The sequence below is a fragment of the Balaenoptera ricei genome, chromosome 11 (genome assembly GCF_028023285.1).
Source record: "Balaenoptera ricei isolate mBalRic1 chromosome 11, mBalRic1.hap2, whole genome shotgun sequence".
NCBI classification, from domain to species: domain Eukaryota; kingdom Metazoa; phylum Chordata; class Mammalia; order Artiodactyla; family Balaenopteridae; genus Balaenoptera; species Balaenoptera ricei.
Window position 1 is genome coordinate 90374367 of NC_082649.1, and position 26226 is coordinate 90400592.

The 26226-nt window shown below is 39.4% G+C and overlaps 1 protein-coding gene across 3 annotated transcripts in view; it reads right to left on the minus strand.

Moving 5' to 3' along the window:
- CNTN3 (contactin 3) overlaps positions 1–26226 on the minus strand; it is a 328834-nt gene that overhangs the window by 91591 nt on the left and 211017 nt on the right. For 2 of the 3 annotated variants that reach the window (XM_059940197.1, XM_059940198.1), the window contains exons 6-9: positions 7069–7272; positions 5490–5592; positions 4778–4962; positions 713–849 (exon numbers count right to left, since the gene is read on the minus strand). In XM_059940197.1, the coding sequence (XP_059796180.1) occupies positions 713–849; positions 4778–4962; positions 5490–5592; positions 7069–7272 (629 nt within the window). Of the gene's footprint in view, positions 1–712; positions 850–4777; positions 4963–5489; positions 5593–7068; positions 7273–8756; positions 8829–26226 lie in introns of those variants that run through there. The other variant, XM_059940199.1, reaches the window with a different exon arrangement.

The window sequence follows — 26226 nt, forward strand, 5'->3', positions numbered from 1 at the left end:
GTTTGTAGGTATTATGAAAGGTTATGTGTAGAACTTTGAAGGAACATAACTGACTTAGTACACAATTTTTAAAAAGAGCAAAAATTACCTGGCTTGAGAAGAGGAGCGATTGAGAAAATAAGTACTCGTGTAACAAGGTAACGAAGTAATCGATACATTTATTCTCCAGAGGCCATGCAAGTTATCAAACACGAGAAAGGAAATTACATTCTACATTTTATTAAAGTAAAGCCTTCTCTAATTTCAAAATGAAAAAAAATAGCGCAGTGGACCCTTGAACAACAAGGTTTGAACTACGGGGGTCCACTCATTTGCAGATACTTTTTCAATAGTAAACACTACAGGACTACACGGTCCCTGGGCGGCTGCATCTGCGCATGCAGAGGAACTGAGGACACAGAGGACAGACTATAAATTATACGAGGATTAACGCCTACATTGTTCATGGGTTGACAGTATATCATTTTATGTACTAAATTCATAAAATCACCTTTTCCCAATGAAATTCAATATTGAAAATATTTCCTCCTTGGCACACTGAGTACTCGACTTCATCCTTTTTACCTCTGTACCACTGCTTAGCTGAACGCGGTATGAACGGTTCAGATGAATGTATGCAAACTCACCAGTTGACTCTGGCACTGGTCACTGGGGAAGGCATTTATTTATACAAAGTGGGGACAGAGTGGATTAACCAGGCATGTTACCTTACCTCGAGCACAAGGGCTTCTCCATTTTTCAACCATCGGTAGGAGGGTTTGGGCTTACCACTCGCCCGACATTCCCAGTAAAGACTGTCCTCCACAGCTATTTCCACATCTTTTATGAGTTGAACCCAATGAGGCTTTGCTGCAATGGAAAAAAAAAAAAGAAATTCAAACCACTCCACAATAAAAAAACAAATACTTTATCCACATAAATATAAATGGATATGACTATGGGCAATAACAGATTAACGTAAGCATAGTGGCTAAAATTATATTTAATTCCCTAAGTATTTACTAAGTGGGTATATGAAACATTTCTAGATTTGAGGATGGATGTTACAATCTGCCTTTTCCTAAGTCAAACTCATTACGCTTTCTCTGTTTTTGAAATTCTGGGCACTGTATTACATTCTTCAGATGTCTATTAGTAGAAAAAAAATGCAGGTACACAAAATAGATTTTCTTGTCCAAGTGCATTTTTGAATTATGAGATCACAATTGATAACAAGTTAATATGTGAATGACAGCAGATACTAGTCTAAATTTGCACTAAAAATCAGCATCCATAGAAGAGAAACTTCTACAGTGGAGGAAAAAATATTTCCTTCAACTTAGAAATAACTCTTAATTAAATACAAACTAGTGAACATCTTATGAACCTCTGTGCAAATGAAAATGTAAGCAGGGAAAGATGGATAAATTGCTTCAATTTGAATCAAACGATGTTTTATGAAAAAGAAGTAACTCATGCCACCTTAAATGATGTATGCAAATCAGTTGCATCAGGTTCATTTGTCATTTTTACTTACATTTTAGAAGACACTTGGGAAATCCTTTTACAGATGGAAGCAACGTACCACTCATAATGAAAGTCATTCAATACACACAGTATATTCAGCCAAGTCTCAGCTTGTGTTTTAGACCCGAGACTAGGAGGTGAGATGTCTTCCTGGTTTCACATTGCATTATGCATGCGATGTGTACTTCGGGGTTCACATTTGCATCCTCCATATGGAGAAACAGTTTAACTATTTCTATTTAATTTCAACCATGGGAAGGTTTGTCTTTCTGTTTCTATCTCATAAAATTGCTTTTTTTATAACTGAAATTGAAATGAAAATATAGCTATTTCGCTTTTAGAGAAAATGTACCCATCTGAGTTTTACCTTATTTTGTTTTTTAAAAAATATAAATGACTTGCCCAGTCTGAAGTGTAGTTCAGTCCAAAATCACTCCTCTCTACTCTATATTAAAACACATTTTCTTCTTTCAGGAATTATCAGCCTCGGTGGATGGAGACTACAAATAAACTCACACATGATCCCTTGACTGAGACTCAAGTTTCTAGCAAAAGTTTCCACTGGATCCTCATATTACTATTCTCCAAATGGGAAGATAATTTGCTGGACTAAGCCAATCCTGAGATTACAACTGGTACATTTATTGTGATTTTTCCCCTTATTCCATCATACGAGATTCAAATATTCTACTGGACCATTTTTTACATGAACTATTAGAGCAGATAAGCAGAGAACTACACGGCATTTATTGAATATACTAGTCTTTTTTAAAAAATAAATTTCTTTTATTTATTTATTTTTGGCTGTGTTGGGTCTTTGTCGCCGCGCATGGGCTTTCTCTAGTTGCAGCAAGCGGGGGCTACTCTGTTGCAGTGCGGAGGCTTCTCGTTGTGGTGGCTTGTTACAGAGCACAGGCTCCAGGTGAGCGGGCTTCAGTAGTTGCGGCACGTGGGCTCAGTAGTTGTGGCTCAAGGGCTCTAGAGCACAGGCTCAGTAGTTGTGGCGCACCGGCTTAGTTGCTCCACAGCATGTGGGATCTTCCCGGACCAGGGCTTGAACCCGTGTCCCCTGCATCGGCAGGCAGATTCTTAACCACTGCACCACCAGGGAAGCCCTGAATATACTAGTCTTAAGCCAGAACTGTAAAGTAGCTTTTACGAAACTCTCTATCTCATTGATTTCCTTTCTTTTTATCTTTTTCTTTTGTGGCTGGCCCATGCAGCATGTGGGATCTTAGTTCCCCGACCGGGGATCGAACCTGAGTCCCCTGCAGTGGAAGTGCAAAGTCTTAACCACTGGACTGCCAGGGAAGTCCATCTATCTCATTATTTCTAATTGGTTTCTTAGGTACATATCATATTACCTACATAATGGACTAAAGCAACAGTCTACCTCATTTACTAAGACCTCCTTTACTAAGTATAGTGGATGATGTTGGTTGTCTATTGTGCATCCATTTCCTCTCTCCTTTATCTCTAAGATGACCCAACTTATCGTTGAATTATCCTCTCTTCCATCACCTCGCATTGTCCACAAAATCCAGGGAAACCTGACCATATTCCATGTTCCAAAAAAGAGGCTCTTAAGTTGTTTAAGCCAATTCTCCTAGCTGGTGATTGGTTTAGGAATGAACACACAGCCAATGAGATTTGAGAAGTGAATTGCAAGATGTTTTAGAGAAAGGAAGAATGAACAAGAACTAATGTGCTAGCCACTGCTGGTAGCCATTCTGTGACTGTAAGGGCAACCAACATGCAGAGAAAGGGAAAAGGTAGATAAGGGCAGAAACCACACCACAGAGAAAATGTGCCAGGACCTGAATATAAGGCACATAAATGTCAGCTTAGCTTTGGATGTCTTGCAATACAAGTGTTTTATTATTTGTGCAGGGTCGCTGTTCCATACAGATAAAAACATTCCTATTGAAACATTAAGACAGTTGGAATATCCTGTGTTTTCCTGTCATGGTCACTTCTTACCCTGGGTCAGGTAGTGGCTGCTTAGAAAGGAGAAAATAAACTAGGACTTGTTTGCGGTCGACTTAGAGCCATACAGCCACATGGGTTAAGTGTCCCCAACCCATCTCCATATCATCCCACCAACATGTAGAACTTGACACCTGGGAAACTTCAACTTGGTGCTACGTATTCTAACCTAATCCTGTTACAAGATGGAGGAGTTAGAACACGGAATGACTCATGCTATTAAACCATGCCTCCATTTTGTTCCTGACGGCTCCTATAACCTTACCATAAAATAAGTGTCAATCTAATCACACATAATGCACGTGCAAACTTCACATTCTTTTGAAGGGGTTCATAATAAGCTCTATAATTTTAATATTTGTCTTTGCAAAGTTTTTCCTCTCTGCAACATTTTATATGCTGTACAAGTTTGCACTGAAAATTATTTCAAATTCCAGTTTTTAAAATAAACAATATGTTGCCATTTGCTTTTCACAAAAGTGTTCAATTCCTATTAGTTTTACAATGTTTCTAATGATTAAACTGCAAAAATATATTCACTGAGCTTACATCTTCCCATATTTAGTAGTACGTTTTGTAAAATCATTTATTTCTACTTTCTAAACCCTGCTTTCATCAAAATACATAGTATATTTTTTTAATAAAAGGGATTTGAAAACAAGTTTGGGGAAAAAAGATAATCTAATTTTCCTACAAATAGACTCTAAATAAAGGTAACGTTACTAACCTTTCTTTACCCAAATTGAGCAGTACATCAAATAAATGTGCTTACAAATTAAAGGCAGCAAACATGGTACACCATGTTATTGGAAAGGATAGAATAACACTGAGGAAGTCAAGTAAGCCTGGGTTTATGTGGTTTGTCTAATGCAGTAATTGCAAGTTTTCCCAGTAGACAGTTTCTTTCTGCTTAGTAAAGACCATAAAGAAAGATACAAAATACTATTTTCTAGAGGTAAGGGCAGACAGAAAGGAGATCTCTCCTTGTTACGGTTAAGTGAGTAAATGGTTACTCTTAGGAAAAAAAAGTGAAATATTTCATTATCATATCAGTCAGTTTAAAATACAGTTAAGAGTATATTATGCCACCAACTTCATTGCAAAAATTTATTTTCTTAAACTCCTTCTATGCTAAATATCCTCATTTAACAAAATGTAGAGCAGAAAAAGTTGGACACTGGGATTCTGCTAAAACCTCCTACTTCACCCCCACCCAGTCCCAATAACAATAACTTTTAGAGAGATTGAAAGTTAAAAATCCAATATGCCCGAAGTGAAGGCTCACCATAGTAAGTGAGACGCCCCCTGGCGACATTTTTTCCTCGTGAATTCTCAGCAATGCATTCATAGGAACCTGCATCTTCCTGTTGGAAGTTGGGGATTTCAAGCACACCATTGGACTTCCTCAATTTAATTTTAGTGGAAAAAGGCAGTCCATCACTTCTTCTCCAATTAATCTGAGGTATAGGACTAAGAAGAAATTTCTCAAGTTACTTGCTATTTTAAACAGAGGTCTGGAAGCCTTTTAGGCTTGACAAAATAAAACTTTCTTAGGATAGAACAAAAAAGGCACAGATTTTCAAATGCAGAACACAGACAGTTGTCAGTCACATAAACCTGCAAATGCCAAGATTTATCTCTTTAAGTTGATATTTTAATAAAATAAACTGTGCATTTTCTCTAGTTAACTCATGATTTAGAGAAAAAAGTCTAATGTATACTCACTGTATTATAATACAACAAATGAACAAGCAAAAGAAAAATAACACCAATTTAGTTTATGAAATTAGGCAGGCATAGTCATTTTCTGGAAATCGCCTTTAAAGTTTCAAACTAAATTATACATGTGCATTTCCCCTGTATTTTAATTTTTTCTTTGCTTCTAAATGAAAGAAAATTTTAGAAAATAAGGAAAAGAAGAGGCTGTTAAAAGCTATCTTGATCTCTTACAGCAACCTAACATTTTAGCATATCGGTGTAAATGTTATAAAACTTACTTTCCAAGGGCAAAACATTCCAACTTCACAGTTGAACCTTTAGCTGCTGGAAGAGTTTCTGGAAACTGAACTTCTATTTTCGGTTCATATTCACCCATCACTCCTGTGAATCCACAATACAAAGTTAATGGTTTCAACGTTTCCTTTGGAATTGTCCCATTTTTCTTAAAACTTTTTTTTTTTTTTTTTTTTTTTTTTGCTCTATTTTGAACTAACTCTTCCTTATGATTTGAATAACTCACTAGCCGTCTGGTAGGTACTTTTAGAAGCAGTGCTACCTTGGGCCAAACATGCAACATTAATAAATATGTGGGAACTTTGGATTCCGTGATTCCTAAGTTACAGCTTACAGAGCAGTTCTGAGAAAACCACTAGGCCTTTTACATTATATAAAATGAGAGGCTTTTTTATTCTGTATTCAATTTGGACATTTCTAGTCAAACCGAAATACACAATGTATTATGAGTTCTTAAAATATCCTAAAGAGCAAAAATTATGGGAGGAAATTTACTTAATGGTACCCTGGTAGCACAGACACCAATCTTAAACTTATTGACTACCAGGAGACAAGAAATGGTAACTTAATAAATGGGAAAGGTCAAATTCAATTACAACTGACTGGAAAGTATTTTGTGGCCATGGCATTGTGCTGTATCAGATACAGTTTTGCATAAGTGGGAGTTACCCAAGGCTTCCAAATCTGCTTTCTCTGAAGTTCATGGGCTCCCTTGAAACAGTCATTGAGGGGCTGAAGAAACATCTATTTTCCCTTTTTCCCCTCCAGTTTTATTGAGGTATGACTGACGAATAAACACTGCATGTATTTAGGTTGTACAAAGTGATTTTTTTAGGGCGTACAATGTGATGATTTCATATATGTACACATTGTGAAATGATTACATCAGTCAAGTTAACACATTTAACACCTCACAATTACTATTTTCAATTTTTAAAATTAAAATTTTTTTCTGTAGTGAGAACACTTAAGATCTACTGTCTAAGCCAATTTCAAGTACACAACACAACATTACTATATAATCACTACACTGGTGAGGGTAGGGGAATGGGGGAGATGTTGGTCAAAGTGTACAAACTTTCAATTATAAGATGAGTAAGTTCTGGGGATCTAATGTACACATTTTTTCTTTTCATTTTCTTTAGAGATGCTTTTTAGTCTATAACAAAATATCCAGAGCTTTAATAACCTCAAGCTGGCAAAAGTCAGGACCAGTGACGTCACGGGAACCCAAGGTGAGCCCCAGGCTCAGAGGGCCTCGCGTTTGGCTTAATGACCTATTGCCACCATCTTGAAATTCTTCATAATTTTTGAACAAGTGACGCCTCATTTTCATTCTGCACTGGTCCCTGCAAATTAGGAAGCCAGTCTTGAGTAAGAATTATGTACAGGGACCTATGGTTGATGGAATCATTTTAGCCATTGTACTCATAAATATTTTTTCTTCTGAAAAAAAACAAAATAATAATTCTTCAGGATATACTTTTCACTTTTCCCAATTTGTTTTTACTTGTATTCGCAACAGCATTTCCACTCAGAATTGCCCCTTGAAACATATCCTACCGTCAGAACGTAGCACCAAAGGAGTTGGAGAACCCAGCACTCTGGCGTTTGTCACCATACTAGTCACCACACACGTGTAATTTCCCACATCCAGTGGTTCCACCTTGGCTATGTAGAGGTGGCCTGTCTCTTGAGAGACAAATCGCCGACTATCTTCTTCGACAAATGATGGATATTCATTGAAGATCCAAGCATATGATAGTTCTAATAAAATTTTTAGAGAAAAGAAATTCCATCATGAAGGAAAATTTTCCACAGTATATTAAAAATATCTGAAATCACCGTTACTGTGAAGCAATGCTGAGTGTCTTTATTGCAGGTCATGAAGAGAAACGGTTATGAGACGTGATGCTGTGTTCATTCTGCACTATTATGGAGGTCACTGCTGATTAGCATTCTTGTGGGAGCAATATTATCACTGTCATCATTATCGCTGCTCCAGATACCTCCTAACAAGTATCTCTGGCTTCAGTCTTGCTCCCTTTTAATTTGTATCGCCATACTACATGTCCCATGATCTTTTAAAATTACCAATCTCATCACGTCAACTCCTGACATAACACTTTCAGCAATTCCTCGGTAGTCTCTGGAATAATGCAAAATTGCTTAACATGAAAATGAGACCCTGCATGGTTAGGCCCCTGCTTATGGCTTTAGCAACTGAGAAGCCCAATACTCTTTCTTGCAGCTGGGTTTTTATATATGCTGCTCTCGGAGGCTGCAGTGTCCTTTTTCTCTGTCCAAGGCTTCTTTCCTTTTCAACACCAAACCCCATTCTGTCATAACTTCCAAATGTTTTTCAAAGCCTGGTTCCAACATCACGAATCACCTCCTCAGAGAAGACTTCCTTAACCCTCGTCCTCTGAGTAAGTGCTTCTATACAGAGCAACTCTATGCTTATACTACTTTAAGTACTTACCACTTTTTATGCAATGATCTATTTACTTATCTGTCCTCCCACCACTCGGTAAACAAATAATGTCAAATTTTATCCTGCCTGCCTTCCCCTCCTAAAATTAGCAAACTGAAACATCCAAGAACATTTAACAGTCTTCAATAAATATTTATTGAGTTAATTAAGTTAAAATTATGCTACTATCTCCTACATCAGGTCCAATATTAGAGTTTTCCTGAACTTTGGGATCAAGGAAAACTAACCTTCCCCAAAGGAACTGTTGTTTTCCTCCTCTGAGATGAGGACTAAATAATACTATGCTGCTTTGTTCTAGATGTCTATATTTTTTAGAAGCAAGTTGTTATTTAAGTATAGTTATTGTGGTTGGTTTATTTGATTCCTTCTTTCTGTGGCCCTATTTTCTTTTACAATTCCACTAACCTTATGGCACTGGTTCATACTGTAATGCTTTTCCAAGAGAATCTTCAGAAAATATATGTAATCAAAATCAATTTTAATGAATAACAAGTTCAAAAACGTATTTAAGGCATAATTCCAATGGTGAAGGGTCTTTCTGCTTGGTAGAGGGGGACGGTATGTCAGCACAAAAATAACAATGAGATAATGTGTCAGGACTGGGTGAGAGTTACTGTGGGTTTCAAAGGAAGGAGCGGCGACATTCTCAGGACTGAAGAACAGGTCTTAAAGAACAGGTGAATATGAAGGGACAAAAGTGCTCCAGGTGGAGGGAAGAGCATGTGTAAGGGGAACAGGGTAAAGAGCAGTTAAGTACCTGATGGAAATGAAAAATGACTGTCTCTCTTCCACTTTCAAAGCAAATTCTGATGATTCCAAAGGTTAGCAGGTCAACGGCGTACTGTGCAGATGTTCAGAAACAATGGTTCGTAATCTCGAACTGATCTTTATGTCATGCTATCATATCAGTAGAGAGTTTCATGAAATTCCACTCAGTCATGTGATAGAGCATGAAATCTAAAGTTGTTTGTTGGATTGTACGGAAAAAAATGTATCTCCAACATCCACTCCACAATTGGCTTCCTGTCTACCCTGATGGTGCTTTCTCTTGCACTAGTGCTAAACAAACCACAGAGTTGAAGAATGCTGGTAAGGTAGGCTTAATTTGTTCTGGGATGGTTAAAACTGACAGGTATAAAAGCAAATAAACCTTTAGGCTCTTCCCTTGGCCCTAAGTATCCAGTCCCATCCCAACATTCCCCAAGCCCCCATAAACTCACCTTGTTTTACAGGAAGCAAAGTAATCTTATTCTGCTTTCCAAAGTGTTCTATTTATGAAGTGAATATGACTGTACCTCTCCCTTTAATCCAGGGGGAGTAAAACATCTACTGCTCCCTAACATAATAGACCTTAGCTGGGTATTAGAATAAGTCAATCTTATTAAACTAGTTTATACTAAAGTGAGAATGGCTGATGGAAAAAAACTGATTCAGAAATCCTAAAATCTAATAAATTCATGAAAGAAAATATTATACAGCAAGAAGAATGTATGAACAACAGCTACATGCAACAATTTGGAATAAATACTACCTATGTAATTTTGACTGAAAATGTTCGATACCAGATAAAACAAGACTGCATTTGTAGTATTTCTTTTAATCCCAAATTAAAATTGATACTACTTAAATATTGTACTATTATTATGTTGTTAAAGAAATATTGTGGCAGCTTTGCCTATATGACCTAGTAATGACTGTTAAGAGAAGTAAGGGAAGGATATCAAAATTAAAATCATTTTAAGTGTGCTCCCAAAACGAGCATGAAGTGCATATGTAAGAATCACAGAGTGGAGGAGAGGGGCAAGATGGCGGAAGAGTAAGACGCGGAGATCACCTTCCTTCCCACAGATACAGTAGAAATACATCCACACGTGGAACTGCTCCTACAGAACACCCACTGAATGCTGGCAGAAGACGTCAGACCTCCCAAAAGGCAAGAAAATCCCCATGTACTTGGGTAGGTCAAAAGAAAAAAGAAAACACAGAGACAAAAGAATAGGGACGGGACCTGCGCCAGTGGGAGGGAGCCATGAAGGAGGAAAGTTTTCCAGGCACTAGGAAGCCCCTTCGCGGGCAGAGACTGCGGGTGGCAGAGGGGGGAGCTTCGGAGCCGTGGAGGAGAGCGCAGCCACAGGGTTGCGGAGGGCAAAGCGGAGACATTCCCGCACGGAGGATCGGTGCCGACCAGCATTCACCAGCCCGAGAGGCTTGTCTGCTCACCCACCGGGGCGGGCGGGGGCTGGGAGCTGAGGCTTGGGCTTCGGTGCTAGCCAGGAGGGAGTCCGGGAAAAAGTCTGCAGCTGCCGAAGAGGCAAGAGACTTTTTCTTGCCTCTTTGTTTCGCGGCGCGCAAGGGGAGGGGATTCAGAGCGCCGCCTAAACGAGCTCCAGAGAAAGGCGCGAGCCGCGGCTATCAGCGCGGATCCCACAGCAACAGGGGCGCAGAGGGAAAAACGGAGAGATTCCCGCACAAAGGCTCGGCGCCGAGCAGCGCTCACCAGCCCGAGAGGCTTGTCTGCTCACCCGCGGGGCGGGCGGGGGCTGGGAGCCGAGGCGCTGGCTTCGGTCGGATCGCAGGGAGAGGACTGCGGCTGGCGGAGTGAACACAGCCTGAAAGGGTTGGCGCGCCTCGGCTAGCCGGGAGGGAGCCTGAGAGGAGGTCTGCAGCCGCCGAAGAGGCAAGAGACTTTTTCTTGCCTCTTTGTTTCGCGGCACGCAAGGAGAGGGGATTCAGAGCACCGCGTAGATGAACTCCAGACAGGCGCGAGCCGGGGCTATCAGCGCGGACCCCAGAGGCGGGCGCGAGCCGCGGCTAACAGCGCGGACCCCAGAGACTGGTAGGCGACGCTAGGGCTGCTGCTGCCGCCAACAACAAGCCTGTGTGTGAGCACAGGTCACTCTCCACGCTGCCCCTCCCGGGAGCCAGTGCAGCTCGCCACTGCCAGGCTCCCATGATCCGGGAAAACTTCCCCGGGAGAACGCACGGCGCGCCTCAGGCTGCTGCAACGTCATGCCGGCCTCTGCCGCCGTAGGCTCGCCCCGCCTCCTCCGTACCGCTCCCTCCCCGCAAGCTGAGTGAGCCAGAGCCTCCAAAGCAGCTGTTCCTTTAACCCCGTTCTGTCTGGGCGGGGAACGGACGCCCTCAGGCGACCTACACGCAGAGGCGGGTCCAAATCCAAAGCTGAACCCCCCAGGAGCTGTACGAACAAAGAAGAGAAAGGGAAATCTCTCCCAGCAGCCTCAGAAGCAGCGGATTAAAGCTCCACAAACAACTTGATGTGCCTGCATCTGTTGAATACCTGAATAGACAACGAATCATCCCAAATTCAAGAGGTGGACTTCAGGAGCAGGATATATTAATTTTTCCCCTTTTCCTTTTTTTGTGAGTGTATATGTGTATGCTTCTGGGTGAGATTTTGTCTGTATAGCTTTGCTTTCACCATTAGTCCTAGGGTTAGGTCCGTCCGTTTTTTTGTTTTTTTTTTTTTTACTTAAAAAAAATTTTTTTTTCTGAATATATGTTTTCTTAATAATTTTTTCCGTATTTTCTATTTTTAGAAATTTAAAAAATTTTAATAAGTTTTTTCATATTTTTTATTTTAAAAGATTAAAAACTTTTTTTCTTAATAAATTTTTTCTTAATTTTCTTTCTTATTTTTTACTATAAAAAATTAATAAATCTATTTTTAAAAATTAAAAAAAAATTTTTTCTGAATACATTTACTCTTAATAATTTTTTTCTTATTTTTTATTATAATAGCTTTATTTTATTTTATTTTATCCTCTTTCTTTCTATTTTTTTCTCCCCTATATTCTGAGCTGTGTGGATGAAAGGCTCTTCGTGCTCCAGCCAGGCATCAGGGCTGTGCCTCTGAGGTGGGAGAGCCAACTTCAGGACACTGGTCCACAAGAGACCTACCAGCTCCATGTAATACCAAACAGCGAAAATCTCTCAGAGATCTCCATCTCAACATCAAGACCCAGCTTCACTCAACAACCAGCAAGCTACAGTGCTGGACACCTTATGCCAAACAACTAGCAAGACAGGAACACAGCCCCATCCATTAGCAGAGAGACTGCCTAAAATCATAAGGCCACAGACACCCCAAAACACCACCAGACATGGACGTGCCCACCGGAAAGACAAGATCCATCCTCATCCACCAGAACACAGGCAATAGTCCCCTCCACCAGGAAGCCTACACAACCCACTGAACCAACCTTACCCACTGGGGACAGATACCAAAAACAACAGGAACTACGAACCTGCAGCCTGTGAAAAGGAGACCCCAAACACAGTAAGATAAGCAAAATGAGACGACAGAAAAACACACAGCAGATGAAGGAGCAGGGTCAAAACACACCACATCTAACAAATGAAGAGGAAATAGGTAGTCTACCTGAAAAAGAATTCAGAATAATGATAGTAAGGATGATCCAAATTCTTGGAAATAGAATAGACAAAATGCAAGAAACATTTAACAAGGACGTAGAAGAACTAAAGAGGAACCAAGCAACGATGAAAAACACAATAAATGAAATTAAAAATACTCTAGATGGGATCAATAGCAGAATAACTGAGGCAGAAGAAAGGATAAGTGACCTGGAACATAAAATGGTGGAAATAACTACTGCAGAGCAGGATAAAGAAAAAAGAATGAAAAGAACTGAGGACAGTCTCAGAGACCTCTGGGACAACATTAAACACACCAACATTCGAATTATAGGGGTCCCAGAAGAAGAAGAGAAAAAGAAAGGGACTGAGAAAATATTTGAAGAGATTATAGTTGAAAACTTCCCTAATATGGGAAAGGAAATAGTTAATCAAATCCAGGAAGCACAGAGAGTCCCATACAGGATAAACCCAAGGAGAAACATGCCAAGACACATATTAATCAAACTGTCAAAAATTAAATATAAAGAAAACATATTAAAAGCAGCAAGGGAAAAACAACAAATAACACACAAGGGAATCCCCATAAGGTTAACAGCTGATCTTTCAGCAGAAACTCTGCAAGCCAGAAGGGAGTGGCAGGATATACTTAAAGTGATGAAGGAGAAAAACCTACAACCAAGATTACTCTACCCAGCAAGGATCTCATTCAGATTTGATGGAGAAATTAAAACCTTTACAGACAAGCAAAAGCTGAGAGAGTTCAGCACCACCAAACCAGCTTTACAACAAATGCTAAGGGAACTTCTCTAGGCAAGAAACACAAGAGAAGGAAAACACCTACAATAACAAACCCAAAACATTTAAGAAAATGGGAATAGGAACATACATATCGATAATTACCTTGAATGTAAATGGATTAAATGCTCCCACCAAAAGACACAGACTGGCTGAATGGATACAAAAACAAGACCCATATATATGCTGTCTACAAGAGACCCACTTCAGACCTAGAGACACATACAGACTGAAAGTGAGGGGATGGAAAAAGATATTCCATGCAAATGGAAATCAAAAGAAAGCTGGAGTAGCAATTCTCATATCAGACAAAATAGACTTTAAAATAAAGAATATTATAAGAGACAAAGAAGGACACTATACAATGATCAAGGGATCGATACAAGAGGAAGGTATAACAATTGTAAATATTTATGCACCCAACATAGGAGCACCTCAATACATAAGGCAAATACTAACAGCCATAAAAGGGGAAATCGACAGCAACACAATCATAGTAGGGGACTTTAACACCCCACTTTCACCAATGGACAGATCATCCAAAATGAAAATAAATAAGGAAACACAAGCTTTAAATGATACATTAAACAAGATGGACTTAATTGATATTTATAGGACATTCCACCCAAAAACAACAGAATACACATTTTTCTCAAGTGCTCATGGAACATTCTCCAGGATAGATCATATCTTGGGTCACAAATCAAGCCTTGGTAAATTTAAGAAAATTGAAATCGTATCAAGTATCTTTTCCGACCACAACGCTATGAGACTAGATATCAATTACAGGAAAAGATGTGTAAAAAATACAAACACATGGAGGCTACACAATACACTACTTAATAACGAAGTGATCACTGAAGAAATCAAAGGGGAAATCAAAAAATACCTAGAAACAAATGACAATGGAGATACGACGACCCAAAACCTACGGGACGTAGCAAAAGCAGTGCTAAGAGGGAAGTTTATAGCAATACAAGCCTACCTCAAGAAACAGGAAACATCTCGAATAAACAACCTAACCTTGCACCTAAAGCAATTAGAGAAAGAAGAACAAAAAAAACCCCAAAGCTAGCAGAAGGAAAGAAATTATAAAGATCAGGTCAGAAATAAATGAAAAAGAAATGAAAGAAACAATAGCAAAAATCAATGAAACTAAAAGCTGGTTCTTTGAGAAGATAAACAAAATTGATAAACCATTAGCCAGACTCATCAAGAGAAAAAGGGAGAAGACTCAAATCAATAGAATTAGAAATGAAAAAGAAGTAACCACTGACACTGCAGAAATACAAAAGATCATGAGAGATTACTACAAGCAACTCTATGCCAATAAAATGGACAACCTGGAAGAAATGGACAGATTCTTAGAAATGCACAAACTGCCGAGACTGAACCAGGAAGAAATAGAAAATATGAACAGACCAATCACAAGCACTGAAATTGAAACTGTGATTAAAAACCTTCCAACAAACAAAAGCCCAGGACCAGATGGCTTCACAGGTGAATTCTATCAAACATTTAGAGAAGAGCTAACACCTATCCTTCTCAAACTCTTCCAAAATACTGCAGAGGGAGGAACACTCCCAAACTCATTCTACGAGGCCACCATCACCCTGATACCAAAACCAGACAAAGATGTCACAAAGAAAGAAAACTACAGGCCAATATCACTGATGAACATAGATGCAAAAATCCTCAACAAAATACTAGCAAACAGAATCCAACAGCACATTAAAAGGATCATACACCATGATCAAGTGGGGTTTATCCCAGGAATGCAAGGATTCTTCAATATACGCAAATCAATCAATGTGATACACCATATTAACAAATTGAAGGAGAAAAACCATATGATCATCTCAATAGATGCAGAGAAAACTTTCGACAAAATTCAACACCCATTCATGATAAAAGCCCTGCAGAAAGTAGGCATAGAGGGAACTTTCCTCAACATAATAAAGGCCATATATGACAAACCCACAGCCAACATTGTCCTCAATGGTGAAAAACTGAAACCATTTCCACTAAGATCAGGAACAAGACAAGGTTGTCCATTCTCACCACTATTATTCAACATAGTTTTGGAAGTGTTAGCCACAGCAATCAGAGAAGACAAAGAAATAAAAGGAATCCAAATCGGAAAAGAAGAAGTAAAGCTGTCACTGTTTGCAGATGACATGATACTATACATAGAGAATCCTAAAGATGCTACCAGAAAACTCCTAGAGCTAATCAATGAATTTGGTAAAGTAGCAGGATACAAAATTAATGCACAGAAATCTCTTGCATTTCTATATACTAATGACGAAAAATCTGAAAGTGAAATTAAGAAAACACTCCCGTTTACCATTGCAACAAAAAGAATAAAATATCTAGGAATAAACCTACCTAAGGAGACAAAAGACCTGTATGCAGAAAATTATAAGACACTGATGAAAGAAATTAAAGATGATACAAATAGATGGAGAGATATACCATGTTCTTGGATTGGAAGAATCAACATTGTGAAAATGACTCTACTACCCAAAGCAATCTACAGATTCAATGCAATCCCTATCAAACTACCACTGGCATTTTTCACAGAACTAGAACAAAAAATTCCACAATTTGTATGGAAACACAAAAGACCCCGAATAGCCAAAGCAATCTTGAGAATGAAAAATGGAGCTGGGGGAATCAGGCTCCCTGACTTCAGACTATATTACAAAGCTACAGTAATCAAGACAGTTTGGTACTGGCACAAAAACAGAAATATAGATCAATGGAACAGGATAGATAGCCCAGAGATAAACCCACACACTTATGGTCACCTTCTCTTTGATAAAGGAGGCAAGCATATACAGTGGAGAAAAGACAGCCTCTTCAATAAGTGGTGCTGGGAAAATTGGACAGATACATGTAAAAGTATGAAATTAGAACACTCCCTGACACCATGCACAAAAATAAACTCAAAGTGGACTAAAGACCTAAGTGTAAGGGCAGACACTATCAAACTCTCAGAGGAAAACATAGGCAGAACACTCTATGACATACATCACAGCAAGATTCTTTTTGACCCAGCTCCCAGAGAAATGGAAATAAGAACACAAATAAACAAATGGGACCTAATGAAACTTAAAAGCTTTTGCACAGCAAAAGGAAACCATAAACAAGACCAAAAGACAACCCTCAGAATGGGAGAAAATATTTGCAAATGAAGCAACTGACAAAGGATTAATCTCCAAGATTTACAAGCAGCTCATGCAGTTCAATAACAAAAAAACGAACAACCCAATCCAAAAATGGGCAGAAGACCTAAATAGACATTTCTCCAAAGAAGATATACAGATTGCCAACAGACACATGAAAGAATGCTCAACATCATTAATCATTAGAGAAATGCAAATCAAAACTACAATGAGATATCATCTCACACCGGTCAGAATGGCCATCATCAAAAAAATCTAGAAACAATAAATGCTGGAGAGGGTGTGGAGGAAAGGGAACACTCTTGCACTGTTGGTGGGAATGTAAATGGATACAGCCACTATGGAGAACAGTATGGAGGTTCCTTAAAAAACTACAAATAGCACTACCATACGACCCAGCAATCCCACTACTGGGCATATACCCTGAGAAAACCATAGTTCAAAAAGAGTCATGTACCAAAATGTTCATTGCAGCTCTATTTACAATAGCCAGGACATGGAAGCAACCTAAATGTCCATCGACAGATGAATGGATAAAGAAGATGTGGCACATATATACAATGGAATATTACTCAGCCATAAAAAGAAATGAAATGTTGGTATTTGTAATGAGGTGGATGGAGTTAAGAGTCTGTCATACAGAGTGAAGTAAGTCAGAAAGAGAAAAACAAATACAGTATGCTAACACATATATACGGAATCTAAGGCAAAAAAAAAAAAAAAGGCCATGAAGAACCTAGTGGCAAGACGGGAATAGACACAGACCTACTAGAGAATGGACTTGAGGATATGGGGAGGGGGTGGGGTGAGATGTGACAGGGTGAGAGAGCGTCATGGACATATATACACTACCAAATGTAAAATAGATAGCTAGTGGGAAGCAGCCGCATAGCACAGGGAGATCAGCTGGGTGGTTTGTGACCACCTAGAGGGGTGGGATGGGGAGGGTGGGAGGGAGGGAGATGCAAGAGGGAAGAGATATGGGAACATATTGTATATGTATAACTGATTAACTTTGTTATAAAGCAGAAGCTAACACACCATTGTAAGGCAATTATACTTCAATAAAGATATTTAAAAAAAAAAAAAAAAAAAAGAATCACAGAGTGGACTGTGGTAGACACAGAAGGGTCCCAAGTAGGTCTCACTTGAGAAGAACGTACTGCATGGCACACAGTTAACTGATGGCCTCCAGCCACTGGTGCATGCGAGCTGTGGCTGCACTTTCCCAGGTTGCTACCTGCTAATAGGGGCTCCCTGGGGGTGTTAATGCTGGCACTCCTGCAGGATTCCTCACAAGGGCAACTACGGCTTGAGGACTCCCCATCAGAAGGGCCACAATAGTTTTAGAACTGTGCTGTGCTCTGGCATTCTTCCTGCCCAAGTTTTCCTCCCCTCTCTGTTCAAAGCTATCAGACCTGAATCTCAGTCTGAGTCTCCCCCTACCCATTTCTGCTCGCTCCCCCCTTATCCTTCACAGGCACTTCCTCAGGTCTTTTTTTTTTTTAATGTCTAATTCTCTGATGCCATCTTGCAGTCTCCTTCTTAGGGGACCTGAACTGACATGGTGTTGCTGAAATTGAGTGACACACTCGCCTGGGTATTAAAAATTGCCCCTCCCCTTAGAGGAAATGTCTGTTTTCACTGACTGCCTTTCAGATAACTGTCCTTCTCCCCATGTTGCATCAAGATAGTCCCCTCACCTCATCCCCCAAGCTCTTCAAATATACAAACCAATCCCTGGTTGATTCTTAGTACCTGCCCTCCAGAGAAGCCCAGACAAGTCAGCATCCCAGAGTCAGTGTAAGCCTATCCTGAGACCACCACCCAATCCCCCCACCCCAACAAGCAGAGAAGGAAAAATTCCACCATTTACAGAAAGCTCATTTTTCTGGGCTAAGTTACTGAGAAGAAGCCTTAAACCATTGGCTTACAATGGCCTACCTACTGGAATATGATGTAACTAGAATAATACAATGGTCTTCCTCCACTACTTCTTCCTCAGAAAAGCAAGAGAAAAAAAAAAGATCTTTAACTAACAACACAAAAAACTACCTTTAAGGTTTTGAGTGGAATAAGCAGAAGAAACAGGAAAATTAGGAAGAAAAACCACTCTGGGGATGGAAAAGGTTGTACTGAAAACAGATTTTGAGACTCAGGCAGGTAACCTAGAAGTAAATGCCCAATACGTGGGTAGAGATGTTGTAACTACAACTTTAAGAGAGAGCCTGGGCCTAATAATCGTAGGCAGAACAGTGGCCCCCAGAAGTCTACATCCTAATCCCTAAAGTCTGAACATGTTACCCGGTGAGGCAGAAGGGACTCTGAAGATCTGATTAAATTAAGGATGTTGAGATGGGAAGATTATTCTGGATTATTTGGGTGGGCCCAATGTCACCATAAGGGTCCTTATAAGAGGGAAGTCACTGAAAGGACATGTAATGCCAGAAGCAGAAGTTGTAGTCAGAGAAAGATATTTCAAGATGCTAAACTCTTGGTTTGAAAATGAAGGAAGGGGCTGTAAGTCCAGGAATGTAGTTGGCTTATAGAAGCTGGAAAAGGCAAGAAAACAGATTTTCCCCTTGAGCCTCCAGAAAGACAGCAGACCCACCAACATCTTGATTTTCCATCAAGTGAAACTGGTTTTGGACTTTGGACCTTCAGAACTATGAAAGAATAAATTTGTGTGTTTTAAGCTACTAAATTCATGGTAATGCATTACAGCAGCAATAGGGAAGTAATATACATGGCAAAGGGAGTCTGCAGATGTGATCAAGTTGAGAATCTTGAAATGGATCTGGGAGGGCAAAAATGTAATCACAAAGATCCTTATGAGGAAAGAACAGAGACCGGAGGGTCAGAACTATGACTAAGAAAGCAGAGAACAGAGTGATGGGATTGCTGGCTGGGGGCCAAGATTGCCAAGGAATGCGGGCAGCCTCTAGAAGCTGCAAAAGTAAGGGAACAAAGCCCTTGATTTTAGCCCAGTGAGACTTGTGTTGGACTTGAAGGGGAGCAGAATATACCATCCCAAAATATGCCTCTTTGGCATGAAGATCATTTTAAGTTGATTATTTTTAAGAAGGAGCCGACAGAAAAAGCTCTGAAAACTTGAGTAGAAGTTACACTTTTTAAAGAGACGTTTACATTTAAAAGGGGAATCTCTGTTTGTAAGGACGCCTCTCTCCCTGTACCAGGAAGAAAAGGATGACTAAACTCTTCTCAGTGGAGAAGACAAGAACTTAAATCTGCATAATCACCTTACCCTTGTTTACTGTACTTTTCCTGACCACCTCCCATAACAGGCCTCCTCCTGCCACACCCCAACATTTTCTTTTCTTTTATATTTAAGGTGGTGGCTTGCGCCATTTCAGTTATCCTGGGTAACTCCTATGTATATATGAGAGACACACACACACACACTACATATATAAAAAATACATATATATACATAGAGAGAGAGAGAGAGAGAGCGAGCTTGGAAGGGTAGAGGGAAAATTATTTTTCTTCCTCCACAGGCTTCTGACCTGCAGGACTTTAAGATAATAAACCTGTGGCGTTTTGAGCCTCAAAATTCGTGGTAATTTGTTGCAGCGGCAACAGGAAACGAATACAAATGATGATGACAGCTAACAATGAAGTGTTCACTATGTGTCAGGTACTAAGTGCTGTAGACACAATTTTCAAAGAAAAGCAAACAACCAAGGACAAAAAAGTGGAGAAAGCCTAAGCTCCTAATGCCTAAGGAAGAATTAGATTTTACATAATCTGTTTATAAAATCAATACAATTAGGGAGGGGTAATTCCAAAAGTGGTATCAAACTAGGATAACCTGAAAGCAAATGAATTAGTGATTGATAGTTCTGTACAAAGATTCAGACCCTTAAAGACTTATGGAAATAAATCAAACCTGTATTTAATATGGCATACACTGTCATGAAAGGTACACAGAATTCTGTAGCACTGACCTACCTTTCTTTATAGATTTTCTCATTGAGATGGAACGAAATATAACTTTTATGTCTTAGAGTGAAGAGAGGGAAGATCTGCACTATTTCATTTATTGCTTGCATGTCTTTGTTGAAATATATATGGCATCACTCTGATTGAAAACATTAAAAAATTATGTGATTTACTGTGTACTGAATAAAGTAAAAAATACCTGCCATAATACTCTCAGAGTTTATTCACCATAAAAATCTGCATTTGCAATAAATGTTAATTGTATACTGCAAAGTAAAATATATATCAAATCAGCATCCTTTGGAGACTTTTCAACATCATTTTATGCACGATGATAAATAAAAAGCTATAATAAAAATAATAATTTTATATACTCAAACAAGCTAGGCTTTACAAAACCCTTCCCAACCTCCTGTGTATAATGTGCATGAGCACATTGTCCCAAAACTTCCTGGCTGCTGGGCGTTCTATTAACAATGTTACGTGAATATTGGGAATGTGAAATATTTTTTATTAGAGGACAAAGAGGTTTTACCAATCAAAGCCATAAATTAACAAAATGGAGCACTGAAACTCTGTTTTCTAAAAAGTAATATTTGATGGAGGACATCACTCCTCCAATCACATTCCTTCCTGCGTCACTTAAGTGTAAGGCCAGTCAATTTAACATGAAATATGTCACCTTAGTGTTTACCTGAAGATACATTAATACACATACTACTGACATTGAAGGGTTTATTTCTAGTTCCATTATAAAATTCTATTATGAGGGATATCTAATCCTTTGTATAGGCATTTGCTAGAAGAAATTCTGTCAAATAAAATTGCAGTTGGGCAAATTTGTGCAAGTAACTTTGGCAATTTTCTGTAGTGCCAAGTGGGAAGTCTGACCTGCTTTTTAAATATTTAAACATATTTAAGTATGTTTAAATAAAACATATTTAAAAGGGTCTGAGAGCTTGCTTGATGTCACTCAAGATTTTTATCTTGATTTTAACTGATTCATACAAGTTGGGAAGGAAATTTTGCTATAGAGCTTACACATGACACCACACTGATGGAGGGTCTGGGACACACTCAACAATCTAAAATGTAGAAAACTGAAGACAATTTAAGTTTCAAAGAAGAACAGATCAATGGTTAGGAATGAAAAGTCTATACCTTGAAGCAGAAGGCATCTATCACCACTTCTATCATTTCAGTGTCTTGTCTTTCAAAAGCTTTTTTGTAAGTTGTTGCTTTGGTGACAATATTATGTATATAGGTTTCCTTGTTTAGCCCATAAATGTCTGCCTAATCCATTATGATTCAGAGTACTAACAAGCCTGGCTTGTGAAGGTCCTAAGATTAGGAGAACAATGATCAGGGAGGGAAAACACTAAAGGTGACATTTCTTTCCTCCTTTCATACTTGGGGGACCACGGGTCAGCAAGGAATAACTAGGAGGTCAAGCCCAGACTGCCGCCTGCTTTGTAAACTACATCTTTTGGAACAAACTCACGCCCATTCAATGGCTATTGTCTAGGGCTGCTTTCAGGCTGTAAGAGTAGAGTGAGTAGCTTCGACAAAGACTACATGGCCCATGAAGCTTAAAAGATTTATCTGATCTTTTAAGAAAAAGGTTGTTGACTCCTGTTCTAGGTTAATATTATCTCTAGACCAAATTATGAGTTTGGCAATCTTTTAAGATCTCTTGTCTTATTTATTTTTACTCCTCTCTTCTTTACAGGGCTGTCATATTGTCCTACCTTTGTGAAAAAATATTTCACAAAGGTCATGCAAGACCATTAGCCTCTTGTACTCTACATTTCTTTGTTTCTCTCTCTTGCTTTAGTCGCTACCATTAGGGACTACATACCAGCCATTACATTGTGTAATAGAAGCTTCCAAGAAATAATGCAGCCCTGTGACCACCACTTTTAGTTCTACTATTTTCTTTTAGGAATGGGGAGTATTTTCAGTGGGTACCTGCATCTTCCATCACATTCTGACTGCACTAGGCACTGACATCCTTGTCTTCATTTTTAGGCTTCTGCCAGGGAAGCTCCTCTCCTAACGAGTGTCTTCATCTCTTTCCTGGTACCTTGGCTGCTAAGACTGATACGGTGCCAAAGTGAAGCTCTTTCTTCCGTATTTGTTGAGGCAAAAATGTGTGGTGCCCTCTAGAGGCCATTTGTATTTTTGCTTGTATATACACATTCTTCCTTTTTCTCATGAAGAACATGTATTTATTTATTTATCCAGTGAACCTCCTCTCATCCTTAGTTCAACTTGTTTTGCTGGGACTGTCTCCTTGCTGCGAGGAAATTTCAAGATGAGGAAATACAAGTGGGAGCTAAGTACAATGACACTCAATACCTGATGCCGAGCAATGATTTGGGGTTAATGCGGAGACGGACTAGCCAAAACATCGGCAAGCCATTTAACGACATACTTCCTTTGCGAGGGTGCTAAAGAAGCAAGGCATTGCTACAGAAAGTGGTTCAGACACTCATTAGAGAAGATGAGGTCTAATAAGGACAGGATGGAGTTATCGTGATGCTTTATAAAGACATGACAAGACCTTCATGCCACAGACCCAAACTGCAATCACTTATTCCCCAGCTCGTATGAGGACTTGCTGGTATCGTGCTGACACTCAATTCAGGAAGAGCGCCCCAAAATGGCAGAGTCGGAACTTAAGGTACAAGAGACTTTGGGAATATAATGCATTTCTTCTGGGCTTCCTCATTTTTATTATTAAAATGTACCTTGGGGGCTTCCCTGGTGGCGCAGTGGTTGAGAATCTGCCTGCCAATGCAGGGGACACGGGTTCGGGCCCTGGTCTGGGAAGATCCCACATGCCGCGGAGCAACTAGGCCCGTGAGCCACAACTGCTGAGCCTGCGCGTCTGGAGCCTGTGCTCCGCAACAAGAGAGGCCGCGATAGTGAGAGGCCCGCGCACTGTGATGAAGAGTGGCCCCCGCTTGCCGCAACTAGAGAAAGCCCTCGCACAGAAACGAAGACCCAACACAGCCAAAAATAAATATAAATAAATAAATAAAAATTTTTTTTTTAAATGTACCTTTCCAGAGGAGTTCAGAGACCCTGAAAATGTTAGAAAGCGATTTTAAGATTAGCTCTAAACCCAAATGTTGCCAACACTAGAAGCTTCGCTGCCACCACCTGCTTGTGCAGCTAAAAGAAAATGCTTTGTAATAAACACATTTTGGCACACTGCTACGCTTGATACAATGTGCACTTTGGTGCACACATCTTAAATATATGCCAAATCCTTCTGGCCAGGTTTGCACTTGCTTCATCACTTATACTGAATAATGGACATTTTTTTATGACTTCAGTGACAGTAAATAACATTTTCTTTTTAAGTGCAGTCCAGGAGAAGGTAAAGAGTCCTACAGCTCATGGGAGTGCTAATTGGAGCCAATTATAATTTGATTGACCTGCCTTGCTTATTAAAATGATATGCAAAATTTACACTGCCCTTGCAAAATGGAAATTTTCTTCAGTACAAGCTAACTACAAGAAGCCCACCCTTTAATGAATCCAAAGGTGGTGCTTCTGGGTTATAATTCGCACATCAACTCTCAGAAGCCAATTCCAGAGAGGGATTTCACTGGGTTGCAAATACTACAAAAGAAGTCTATGGAGGGGGAAAAATGTGCAATAAAATAAATGAAATAATTAAGGGCTAGCGAATAAAGGGGCAGCATCACAATAACTCTGTCCATTCCTCATCAGGTCTCATTTTCTTTTATGAAAATTAAAATGATTTCCTTAAGGAATGTCACGGGGACTTGATATTTCCCTTCTTGCCATGTGGGTGATTTTTTAAAGCAGAATAAATGTTCATTTTCACTGGTAAATAGAAATGAAGTTATTAGCAGAAGATAAAGTCATTCCGCCAAGTCACAGGCGTCTTCCAACTGAGGACAACAAATGAGTCCTCAGGAAGCTGGAGAAATTAATGTTTCTCCTTCCCTCCCTGTCCAGCCTCCAGTGACACACACAAACACACACTCAAACCCACACTCTGTCATACACACACACACAAAGTAGTACTACTACTTAACTATTAGTAACATATCAAACTGTTCATCAAAATAGGGTTAAATACCATTTAAAAATGTATTTTAAAATGGATCTTCACCCTTCCTGATCTAGCTTTTCTGAATAACACATTTTAGAAAGTGGTGGTTCCATTATAAATTATACTACTAAAATAGTCCTAAGTCACCTGATTAAAAAAGCAAATCAAATAAATCAAACCAAAATCAAATGAATCCAAATCAAATAAATATTTGATTATGGAAGGATGTGCAATTATGCCTGAATAACTGAAATAAACATGGTAACAAAAAACAAGGCCCAAAGGAATCAATCACCAAAAGTAATTCCCTTCCTTCAAATCGGTAGGGCTCTATAAATGCCAATTTCTTTAGGCACTAAAGGATATGCACTGGAGATTTCACAGCCGCCTCAGGTTCAAGTCAAATATAGACAGTAGTTTGCAGGCTTTCAGAAAAGTGATAGACGACAAAGTCAGAAAAACAGCTTTTAGACCACTTCACGTTTCCCTGCCTGCTATGCTAAATAACACGTGTATAAAGGCATACATCGCTTTATTGAGTTTCACTTTATTTTGCTTCACAGATATCCTATTTTTTCCAAATTGAAAGTTTGTGGCAACCCTGTGTTATGTGAGTCTGTTGGGGCCATTTTTCTAATAGCATTTCCTCACTTCCTGTCTCTGTGTCACATTTTGGTAATTCTTGAAATATTTCAAACTTTTCATTATTATTATAGTTATTATGGGGAAGTGTGATCACTGATCTTTGATGTTACTACTCTAAGTGTTTAGGGCATCCACATAAGACAGCAAGCTACTGGGGCCCAGGGCAGGCCACCCCAAAATATGCCTCAATGGCATACTGATTATTTTGAATTACATTAAATGGCCAATGCAAGAGGTACACTCTGAGCCTCTTTTCTATCTCCCTGAAAGCAGGAAATACATTTCTCATGTGAAAGGTACATTCCCTGTATCTAGAGGTAGAAGGACGCCCTTATCACCAGAGACAGGAATCCTGGGCCAAGAAGCCTGTATAAACAAACCTTGTTACTTTGTTATTTAACTACCCCAAGCCCACACTTTAAGTTCTTCACTAATGAAGAACCCAAAGCATAAGTTTCTTTGCCCTGTCAATTCTTCTCAAATTTACTGTTTCTTTTTCCAAAAATTATAACAGCTGCTTGTTTTGGCCACTTCTTAGGTCCCATTTCTATGAGACCTTTGCGCACACGAATTAAAATGTGTTTCTTTTCCTCTTGTTATTCTATCTTGTGTCAATTTTATTATTAGTGCAGCCACAAGAACTTACGAAGAGTAGAGGAGGGAAATTTCCCCTACCAATCGGTGTTCTGACTGCACCACCACCCGCCCACCCCGCCATTCGCCCGTCTCTCTCCCTCTCCTCAGGCCTCCTTCTTTCCTGAGACACAACAGTATTGAAATTAGGCTAATGAAGAACCCTACAACGGACTCTTAAATATTCAAGGAAAAGGAAGAGTCACATGTCTTTCACTCTAAATCAAAAGGTAGAAATGATTAAGCTTAGAGGAAGGCACATGGAAAGGTGAGACAGGCAGAAGCTAGGCTTCTTGCACCGGTTAGGAAGTTGTGAAGGCAAAGAAACGGTTCTTGAAGGAAATTATCAGTGCCAGTCCATTGAATACATGTCTGATAAAAAGCCAGAGAGCCTTACTGCTGATATGGAGAACGTTTTTGTGGTCTGGATAGATCAAACCAGCCACAATATTCCCTTACGCCACAGCCTAACCCAGAGCAAGCCTCTAATTTCTCTTATATTCTATGAAGGCTGAGGG